This window comes from Camelina sativa, chromosome 3, assembly GCF_000633955.1.
Source record: "Camelina sativa cultivar DH55 chromosome 3, Cs, whole genome shotgun sequence".
NCBI classification, from domain to species: Eukaryota; Viridiplantae; Streptophyta; class Magnoliopsida; order Brassicales; family Brassicaceae; genus Camelina; species Camelina sativa.
The window spans coordinates 23,501,235-23,511,656 of NC_025687.1; the positions used below are offsets into that span (position 1 = coordinate 23,501,235).

Below are 10,422 nucleotides of genomic sequence, written 5' to 3' on the forward strand. Positions count from 1 at the left end.
GTTTGACTCTCTTAATTTAGTGAAGATCAGAGTCATGAATCAATTTCTGTACAAGTTCTTGATTGAAGTAAGCAAAGCAGGTGATGAATCATGGAATCACTGAAGCGTTTCTTGACAAGATTTACAAGCTAACCAAGCAGTTCTTTGCGCTTCCGACCGAAGAGAAACAAAAGTGCGCGAGAGAGACAGGTAGTATCCAAGGATATGGAAACGATATGATTCTGTCGGATGACCAAGTTCTTGATTGGATCGACCGTTTGTTTCTCACTACTTACCCTGAAGATAAGCGTCAACTTAAGTTCTGGCCTCAAGTCCCAACCGGGTTTAGGTAAAAAAATCCATACTTTGCAAATTCAACACCATCTCTGTTGATTTTGACAATAGTTACTTTCTTCAGTGACACTTTACATGAGTACACAATGAGGCAACGGGTATTGATCGAGAAGTTCTTTAAGGCTATGGCTAGATCATTGGAATTGGAAGAGAATTGCTTTCTAAAGATGTATGGAGAAAATGCTATCATGAATGCAAGATTCAATTTCTTTCCTCCATGTCCGAGACCAGACAAGGTTATTGGGATTAAACCGCACGCTGATGGCTCGGCTGTCACACTTCTCTTACCAGACAAAGATGTCGAAGGGCTTCAGTTTCTCAAAGATGGGAAGTGGTATAAAGCTCCAATAGTCCCTGATACAATTCTGATCAATTTAGGAGACCAGATGGAGGTAACTTAATCATATAGATATGTTTTTGTAAGATTGATTGGTGTAGGTTTGATCTTATGTGTGTGTGGTCAGATAATGAGCAATGGGATATACAAGAGTCCAGTTCATAGAGTGGTTACAAACAGAGAAAAGGAAAGGATATCTTTGGCAATGTTTTGTGTACCGGGTCCAGACAAAGAGGTTCAGCCAGCGGATGGGCTTGTGTCTGAGGCAAGACCAAGATTGTATAAAACAGTTACCAAGTATGCGGAGCTCCACTACAAGTACTATCAACAGGGTCGAAGAACCATTGAAGCTGCATTGATCTGATAAAATACTTTTCATATATTGGGTCTGTTTGCTTGTTGTAACTTGGAACTTTGAACTCTAAGAACATATCGTTTGACGTTATATATCAAAGCTAATGATCAGTGGTGGTGAGCAAAGCTCCTGGAATGAAATTGCCTTCTTTGATGGACTCGTCAAATTAAAGGATTGGATAGTTGGGTGATGCTTTGCTAATCGCTTTACAATTGAGGCTACTTTAACCATTGATACAAAACCGTAACTACTGAACATAATAAGAAAAAACTGATTTATTGATAAAGGTTTGTTAATATATCACAAGTTCCAACTTCCAAAATAAAATAAACAAAGAAAATGCTGAAGAAGCTGAGTAGCAAAACGAGGTCTCTTCCTCCGCCACAAAAACCTCAACAGGCGGCACAATAGCCTTGACCGCCACAACGACCACCACCAAAACGACCACCGACAAAAAGATTAGGAGGTCCACGACCGCCGAAATAAGGACCACGACCACCGATAAAAGGACCACGACCACAACCACGACCATAACCACCTACAAAACGACCAAAACCGTTATATTCCTCATCAGAAGATGATTCATCCATAGGCACGCTCTCTGCCTCAGCCTTTACAGATCCAGTTTTAACTTCATTATTTGACTTAATCAATGAGATCAATAGATCCATCTTTTCTTCCATCTTTTTTTCCATCTTTTGAAGACGAACACCAAACCCTTCCATTATCTCCATCGCATCAGATATTTCTTCTCAATCGTCATGTCTTTCTTCTGGTTCTCCAAATTATCTTTAAGCGTCGACGTCGTGTCCTTAATCACACAAGGAGCTGCTTCAGCATTGGTGGCGGATTTATTGTCCATGAAGAAGATGAGAAGAACGTCTCTAGGTTACAAAAAGAGAGAAAGTGCAAACCCTAGACAGCTGCTTAAGGAAGAAGGTATTTGTAGAGTCTTTCTTTTTATAAAAGCTAATTGCGTAAAAACAAAGCCATTGAGCAATCTCTTTATCTTGTTATTTTGAAAAATGTAATAAAAAGGTTATATAATAAACTACAAATCCTAAAAGTAAAAAGATTACCCTTTTTTCAAAAAGGTATATGAACATATATTAATAAAAAAGAAATTATGCAATAAATTACAAATCTTAAAACTAAAAAGATTATAATTACTATTTTTGAAAATATAAAATAATAATAATGTAATATCTTATTATATAAACCTTAGTTTTCAATGTTAGTAATTCATATAATCGCGAGATGTGTCAAATATATCAATAATATTTTGACATATGTGAAAAGAAATTTTATTTAATTATTATAGAAAAATTAAAAATCCTAAAAAAGAAAAGGATAACAATTAATATTTTTGAAAAGTATATAAAACAAAAAGTAATATATTATATCACTAATTCTTTTAGGAAAGTTATCTATTAAATTACAAATTTCAATAGGAAAATATGTGCAATTAATAATGAAAATATTTGCAATTTAATTGCAATTATTATTTATTATAATCATTTGTTAAAAATAAGTTTATACAGAAAAGTGATTAAAGTATAAAAAAAAATAATTTGTTAAAATTAGTGATTAACAAAATATAAGAAAAATAAGATAATCAAAATAAGAAATTCATAAAATTTTCTTAAGTTTTTCAATCGGTGAATGATTTGATAACGTATTCAATATTTTATTATTATATAAACCTTGGTTTTCAAAGTTATTTCAAAGTTAGTAACTCATGTGCTCGCGATACATGTCAATTTTAACAATTAAAGATTTTGTCATGTGTTATACAAAAACTTTGTTTTAACATATTTGTAAATTATAAGAAAATAATTTTCTTAGCAATTTAATAATTTTAAAAGATAGTTCATATATGTATATATAAAAAAAATTCTAATTTTAAATTACTAATTCTATAAGAAAAATAATTAAGAAAATTATACAATTAATTACTATAATACCATGATTAAATAAATTATACTGTCAATTATTAATCCTAAAAGAAAAAGGATTTTAGATACTCACCTTTGCATAAACAAATAATTTTTCTCATAATAACGTCTTTGAATTTTTGATTAATTTATGATAATGTTAGTAAAGTTTTATTTAAAATTAGTTGGAAAAGTAGTAAAACTATTATGTATGAGATTACAAATTATGAAACAAATATTTAAGATATTGTTACTTTTTCAAATATAAAATAAAATTAGTTTTCAGTTTTTTCTTTGAGAGTTATGCTTTATTTCTTTTAAGTTTTTTTAAAAATATTAAGTAAGATATAAATTTGCTACAATGCACATTTTTTATATGAAAATTATAAATGTTACACATTGAGATTGAGTGAATAGAATTAAAATGTAATTTTTAAACATTAATAAATTAAAATCTAATTTTAGTACTATGTAATATACAAAGAAATTGTGTTGGAAGATGGAGTGTGTGAACTCTAAATCCGATTTAAAATAAAATAAAATAAAAGAAAATTAACATTTTGAGTACAACTTAAAATTTCACATATTTTTCTTATATCCGCGTTAATACGCGAGCCTAATATAGTTTACTAGAAATATTGGTTTATTTATTGAGAAATTCCTGAAAGATTTTAGGTTTTTTTCTAAGGAATATAACTATTAATTTTTCCGAAAATATAGTAAACACAAAAATTTGATTATTTAGGGCGTACAATAATTTTTTATGTTTGGATTGTAAATTTTATATAGGGTGTAGTTTTTAGGATGTGATTAGTGTTTAGGAATTACGGTTTAATTATGAATATTAAAACTCTAGTTTTAATTTTGTGGTATTTCTGGAAAAAAATTATACAGTAGTAGTATTTTTGGAAAATAAATCTAAGAATAATATTTTTTTAAAAAAAAGCCATTATAGTAATATTTATGAGGATTGTCCCTAGTTTGGTTAGCGAACTCACAATTGTGGTTTACCTTTTGAGTTGGAAGGTTTAAAGTGGTTTGTGATTTTACCTTTTCTCCATAGTTCATTGAAAATAAGAAAAAGCTTATGAAAATGATCTACAAATACCCAAAGAGAAAAAAAAAAAAAAAAAAAAAAAAAAAAAAAAAAAAAAAAAAAAAAANGGTTTACAAATGATGTATAGAAGAAGTTTCTAATAAATGACTCTTTTCAATTAAAAAATGTTTTATACAATTCCATGGTAAATAAGTGAATTGTTGAGAAAACATGATGTGTTGTGTAGCTTACAAGGTACAGACTAAATGAGGTGCGAAGCCCTGACTCAATGACCAAAACACCTTTGTACTTAAATCCGTAAACTAAATTAAGGAAGCAATCACAATAAACAAATGTTTTTTTCGTAGAGTGTGAAATATCCGTGAATTCGGATGGCGGCACGCAGAAACATGTGATACATGTTGTTATCAATATATTAGACAAAAGAGTCTACACCGTGAAGTTAGAAAATAGATTTTAATGGGTAGGTGAGGTTTTCTTGTTTCGCAAGTTATATGATCTATAGCCTATAGGTATCACTCTAACAACAATTCCCTCATCTTTTAATCGTACTATGATTTGTTTCTTAATACATACTACTAGCTCTATTATATAATCCTCTCTTCCTCTGTATAAATCTTTTTCTCTGTAAAATAATTTAATAATATTGTTCGAAAAAATTGAAGATCTTTGTTCAACTGCCGACAAAAACTAATAATATAGTTTTATCTTTGGGGATAGACTGACAACGAAGTTAAGATCGTGTTCTTGTCTTTTTAGCCCAAATAGCTCATCAAAAATACAAGATCGTCTAGAATCAGTAGCAACCATGGAGCAACCAAAGTTCAATGTCCAAGAAGTGGTTGCAGCCGGCGAAAGACTATCGGGGAGATATCTCCTCGCGCCCACGGATGAACCTCTTAACTGTCCCTTGCCGGAGATGGATATTCCGGCCATCGATCTCAGTCTTCTCTTCTCTTCTTGTGAAGACGGTCAAGAGGAGTTAAGTAGACTTCACTCGGCGCTCTCTACATGGGGCGTTGTTCAGGTTTGACTCTCTTAATCTAGTGATGATCAGACATCAGAGTCATGAATCAAATTATGTACCAAGTTCTTGATTGGAGTGAGCAGGTGATGAATCATGGAATCAGTGAAGCGTTTCTTGAAAGGATGTACAATTTAACCAAGCAGTTCTTTGCGCTTCCGGCTGAAGAGAAACACAAGTACGCGAGAGAGGCAGGTAACATCCAGGGATATGGAAACGATGTGATCCCGTGTAATGATCAAGTTCTTGATTGGCTCGACCGTTTGGTTCTCACTACTTACCCTGAATATAAGCGTCAACTTAAGTTCTGGCCTCAAGTCCCAACCGGATTTAGGTAAAATTCTATACTTTGCAATTCATTTGACTCTGTTATTGTTGACTATAGTTTCTTTTTTCAGTGAAACTTTACATGAATACACAATGAAGCAACGGGTATTGATCGAGAAATTATTTAAGGCTATGGCTAGATCATTGGAACTGGAAGAGAATTGTTTTCTAAAGATGTATGGAGAAAATGGTATAATGAATGCAAGATTCAATTTCTTTCCTCCATGTCCGAGGCCAGACAAGGTTATTGGGATTAAAGGTCATGGTGATGGCTCGGCTATCACTCTTCTCTTACCCGACAGAGATGTTGAAGGGCTTCAGTTTTTCAAAGATGGCAAGTGGTACAAAGCTCCAATGGTCCCCCCTGATTCAATTCTGATCAATTTAGGAGATCAGATGGAGGTAACTTAATCATTGTAGATATTGACATATTAATTAGTGTAGGTTTGACATAATCTTGTGTGTGTGTGTGTGATCAGATAATGAGCAATGGGATATACAAGAGCCCGTTTCATAGAGTGGTGACAAATGGAGGAAAGGAAAGGATATCTGTGGTAACATTTTGTGTACCGGATCTAGGCAGTGAGATTCAGCCAGCGGATGGGCTTGTGACTGAGGCAAGACCAAGATTGTATAAAACAGTTACCAATTATGGGGAGCTCTACCACAAGTACTATCATCAGGGTCGAAGAACTATTGAAGCTGCATTGATCTAATAAACTATTCTTCAAGTCTCCTTTTAGAATTTCACAAATGGATTTGTTTTTGTTTGTTTGAACTTGGAATGTGAGGCAATAAAGAGAGTCTAAACTCTAAAATCAAATTTCCTTATATTAAAATCACTATTTGAAGAACATTAAGCCAATCAGAAAATTATTTAGGATTTAATTCGGTTCTAACTCCTCATTTACAATATTCTAAGACCATCTTTATGGGTAAGAACTCATGCCAATATTTTTAATATAAATTTAACATATTTTAAAATTTAGGAACTCATTAAGAATTCTTAATTTCTACCTCCTCCAATGGTAAGGTCATTAGAGGTTCTTAAGAATTAGTTTTTTGAAAATGAAGTTTGGTGTATGATGTTTTAAGTGTATGAAATTTGGTGTATTGGAACAAAGTAAATACAAGACACAAGTGAAAAAACTTGCAGAAGAATGCAAAAACATAATCAGACCTGCAGAAAATGCAAAAACAGAATCAGAGAGCATCTTGATGTGTAAGCATGGATGGAAGGAACATCACGGTGTCGTAATGCATCATTTTTAATTCAGCGAGAAAGTGTACAACATTCTCATGTATGCATCATTTCCAATTCATCAATGGTTTGTCTCAACTGGCACAGAACTTGGTTGCCTCTTGTCATAGACTGTCCCAACACCAATTGAACAAAAAATGCAGAAATTGCAGGTCTACTGTCTTGTAAAACCACAGACCACCATTCTACAATAAGATGCTCTAGACCACTCTTGCGCACTGCAATTCTATGCCACTGAGCTGGTTTTGGCTGATTGGTGGCTCCTACAAGCCTCTGATCCAACATCCCTACTGTGAAAATCTTCTGTAATGGTGCTTGCTTTACTTTCCCAGAAATAATCGCCTGAGTGAATAAAAGAAAAACAACAATGATAAGTAACGACAAGAATACAATCACCCACTCTAACGAAGATAATTAACTTAAAATAGAGATATTGCATCAAGATAACTGAAGTCATGAACCATGATTTAATCATCAACATCTAATTCAAGGCATATTGAAAAGGATCTTAGATGAGCCTAACTTGATTCCAATATTCTTCAGCTACTAATGTTTAACAAAAAAATCTCAACTTTAGATCAAAAAGCACAAACCTTTCATGTTCCTCCTCCAACGTGAATGTGCAGATCGGATCCACCGTAATGTGACTGTGACTCTCCGATTTCAAAGACAAAACTTGCAGGTCACATGCACTAGAGTTTCCAGTTGACCTGCCGTCGGTGGAGATGATGAGTTACCATAAACTGAATCACTCTCCTCTGTTTGCGAATAAACATTATATTATAGTTTTAAATTATAACATCTAAAACCAAATCACTATTTTTATAAACCCAAATTAAAATACAATTTTGTTTAATTGTAAAATCTAAATCCTAACAATTTTTTTGTAAACCTAAACTGACAAATAATTTCGTTTAATTGTAAAATATAAACCCTAAATTCTATTTACTCTTTTGTAAACTCAAACCGACATATAATTTTATTTAATTATAAAATCTAAACCCTAAACTCTAACCACTCTTTTGTAAACCCAAACCGACATATAATTTTGTTTAATTGTAAAAACTAAACCCTAACCACTTTTTTGTAAACCCAAACCGACATATGATTTCGTTTAATTGTAAAATCTAAATTCTAATCATTATTTTATAAACCTAAACCAACATAATTTCTTTAATAAAAAATCTACAGAATTGGTTTCATTAACTTATTTTGTCTTTTTATTTTAATTTTGATTTATTTTATAAATATAACATGACATGACAGTTTGTTATATTTTGATTGGTTAATTAAGAATGAGTGAATAAGAGTGGTTCACCCTTAGGGTTGAACCTAAGAATTTAAAGGTTTGACCAAAAATAAAATAAAAAACATTTTGGATTGTCAAAAATAAATTAAGTTGGGCTTTATGTGGGATTCTTAAAAAGCCCATTTTATGAAAGAGCCCAATGAAAAACCCTAGACTAACCAAACATTTCACTCATCTTCTCTTCCCTTCCGATCTGAGTTTCTCAGGCGAAGATTTTTGTATCACTCTTATTACGGTGATTCTCTCTTGTCCGTCCAATTTCTATAACTTCCTTCTGAGAAGACTTTGTTGATCGGAGATAAAAATGAAGCCAGTAATAGGCACAGTGGTATCGAACAAGATGCAGAAATCGGTGGTCGTAGCCGTCGATAGACTCTTCCACAACAAGCTCTACAACCGCTACGTCAAACGAACTTCCAAATTCATGGCTCACGACGACAAAGACGCCTGCAACATCGGCGATCGAGTAATTCACTCAATTTTGAATTTATGATCTCTCAGCTTTTAGAAAGAAAAATAAAAAATAAAGATTTGGGGTAATGTTGCAGGTGAAATTGGATCCATCGAGGCCACTGAGCAAGAACAAGCATTGGGTTGTTGCAGAGATCATCAAAAAAGCTCGAATCTATTCACCTCAGGCTGCTGCTGCTGCCGTTGCTGCTTCTGCTTCTGCTTCCTCGGCCTCCGTTGCTGACTCTTCTGCTCAGTCTCAGCAGATTCCTCCATCATCCTCTTCTTAAGGTGATTGCTTTTAGTCCTCTGCTACTGAATTTTGCTTACGGAGATGTATCTTATTTGAGCTGCTTTGATGAGAACTAACTTAACATTTTACGGATTCTAGTTGGAAGTATTGCTGTGTGACAATATGCATCTTTCTTGAAACACTTCAGCACTTCATTTCTCGTTATGGTTTTGCCTTATCATCTCATTTTTTTGCCTCTTCTCGCAGATTTGTTAGGAGCAACGTCCATGGAGAAGGGAGAGATGTCTATGAGACAACATAGGCTCTGTACCGATCAATGTATTCCATCATAGTTGATGTTTTTGGACCATGTCTGTTATATTAGGTTTCCTGAGATGATTTTGAGTTATATTGATGGTAATAGATAATCTGGTGAAGGTTGATGAATAACACTGTTAAGAAACTCTTGTCTTCTTTTATGTCATTTTGGCAAAAATTAGTGCATTGCTGACTCAGCAAAAGTGTGATATAGTGATGAGTTGTTATGGAATTCGTCGTTTCGGGCATGGAACAAGCTGGTTTAATGCCTCTTTGGTTCTACAAGTGGCTACACTAACTAATATGACAAACTAAAGATCAATACCTCCTAAAAGATCAGTCATTTCTTTGCTCTTCAACATCTGAGATTATGGGAACCTGTCTTTTTAGTTAAATATCTCTTATAATTTTTTTTTGATAATGAGTCTTGATATCTATCAAGTTACATAGACTTGAGTTTTTCTATAGACAATTTTGTGTTTGCTACCTATCTATTTTAAGATTTGTTTTAGATAAGAGAGGGAAGTAACCAGAGATTGAAGAGAGAAGAAGAAAGAGACAAGAACCAAGTCAAGAAAGCTAATGTTGCTGCAAATTGATATCTGTTGCAGACTGTTGGAGGGCAAGAGGATCCATCTGATCGCAGAATATCAACAACACTAGCTGCTGATGAAGCTGAAGCCAACATTAGAACAGAAACCACCTGCAAAACAAAAATGGTGAAATTCAGATCGAATTCTCTGTTTTTTCTTCCTTAGTAAGCACTAGATATATAATAGCGTTACCCAATCACCAATAGAGATAGCTAGAAGGATCCGTGGCTTTTGAAATTGTTGATCGAGAAGAACAAAATAGATATCGACCATTGCTAATGTCAGATTCCATGGTATAGCTACACACATGATCGTCACTAGGAAGCTGCAGATTTGTTTTTAGGATTGTTAGCCTTAGGGCTCTTATAAGAGAGAATATAGACTATGGGATTAGGAGTTAAATTACCAGAAAGCAGTGAATTGGTAGAAGCGAACACCAATGGTCATGAAGAGAAGAGCGCCAAATGCTAATATCGTTTGCCCTAATCTTAAGGAAAGGCTTGCAGTTGTGCCCACAGAGCCAGGAACCTCAACCATCACCAGCCTTTTTTGCTTGTGTCAGATGTAAGTTAGCGCTTGAATCTAAACCTCGATAAAGATGGAAACTTTTGACATGGGTCTGGAAGATCTTGTGGAGTTTTTAATTAAATCATCTGGGTTTTCGTTTACTGGTGAGGACAAAGAGATGACGATCATGATCATGACGGAGAAGAAGAAGAAGAAGGGAGGAATAAAAAAGTAAGGCAAGTTGCTAGTGTTTCTGGTTCGCACGTTGTTTGTGAGAGTTACGAATGGTGGAAAACAGAAGACTGTTCATGTTAAAAGAGTTGTGGTCTGTATTCATCAGACAAAGCAGAGCAAATGTCGGAGAAAACTGTTATGCAACACTTTT

The 10,422-nt window shown here is 33.6% G+C and overlaps 4 protein-coding genes, 1 long non-coding RNA gene and 1 pseudogene across 6 annotated transcripts in view; 3 read left to right on the top strand and 3 right to left on the bottom strand.

Moving 5' to 3' along the window:
• LOC104777850 (protein SRG1) overlaps window positions 1-1,176 on the top strand; it is a 2,536-nt gene extending 1,360 nt beyond the window's left edge. The window contains exons 1-3 of one of the 2 annotated variants that reach the window (XM_019243899.1): window positions 7-328; window positions 398-725; window positions 798-1,176. In XM_019243899.1, coding sequence (XP_019099444.1) covers window positions 84-328; window positions 398-725; window positions 798-1,034 — 810 coding nt within the window. In that variant the 5' untranslated portion in view covers window positions 7-83 and the 3' untranslated portion in view covers window positions 1,035-1,176. Of the gene's footprint in view, window positions 1-6; window positions 329-397; window positions 726-797 lie in introns of those variants that run through there. The other variant, XM_010502176.2, reaches the window with a different exon arrangement.
• Window positions 1,286-2,016, bottom strand: LOC104777849 (annotated as a pseudogene).
• Window positions 4,540-6,221, top strand: LOC104777848 (codeine O-demethylase-like). The gene is made up of 4 exons (XM_010502175.2): window positions 4,540-5,043; window positions 5,127-5,374; window positions 5,439-5,769; window positions 5,847-6,221. The coding sequence occupies exons 1-4, from the start codon at window positions 4,825-4,827 to the stop codon at window positions 6,081-6,083; spliced, it is 1,035 nt and encodes a 344-aa protein (XP_010500477.1). The 5' UTR covers window positions 4,540-4,824; the 3' UTR covers window positions 6,084-6,221.
• LOC104777852 lies at window positions 6,451-7,389 on the bottom strand. Its single transcript, XR_766337.2, has 2 exons — window positions 7,222-7,389; window positions 6,451-6,970 (listed from the first exon to the last, which is right to left on the bottom strand). It is a non-coding gene; the product is annotated as an uncharacterized LOC104777852 (long non-coding RNA).
• LOC104777853 (30S ribosomal protein S17) lies at window positions 8,102-9,148 on the top strand. The gene is made up of 3 exons (XM_010502179.2): window positions 8,102-8,403; window positions 8,486-8,678; window positions 8,887-9,148. The coding sequence occupies exons 1-2, from the start codon at window positions 8,242-8,244 to the stop codon at window positions 8,675-8,677; spliced, it is 354 nt and encodes a 117-aa protein (XP_010500481.1). The 5' UTR covers window positions 8,102-8,241; the 3' UTR covers window position 8,678; window positions 8,887-9,148.
• On the bottom strand, window positions 9,306-10,305 carry LOC104777854 (CASP-like protein 5C3). The gene is made up of 3 exons (XM_010502180.2): window positions 9,937-10,305; window positions 9,723-9,855; window positions 9,306-9,640 (listed from the first exon to the last, which is right to left on the bottom strand). The coding sequence occupies exons 1-3, from the start codon at window positions 10,065-10,067 to the stop codon at window positions 9,446-9,448; spliced, it is 459 nt and encodes a 152-aa protein (XP_010500482.1). The 5' UTR covers window positions 10,068-10,305; the 3' UTR covers window positions 9,306-9,445.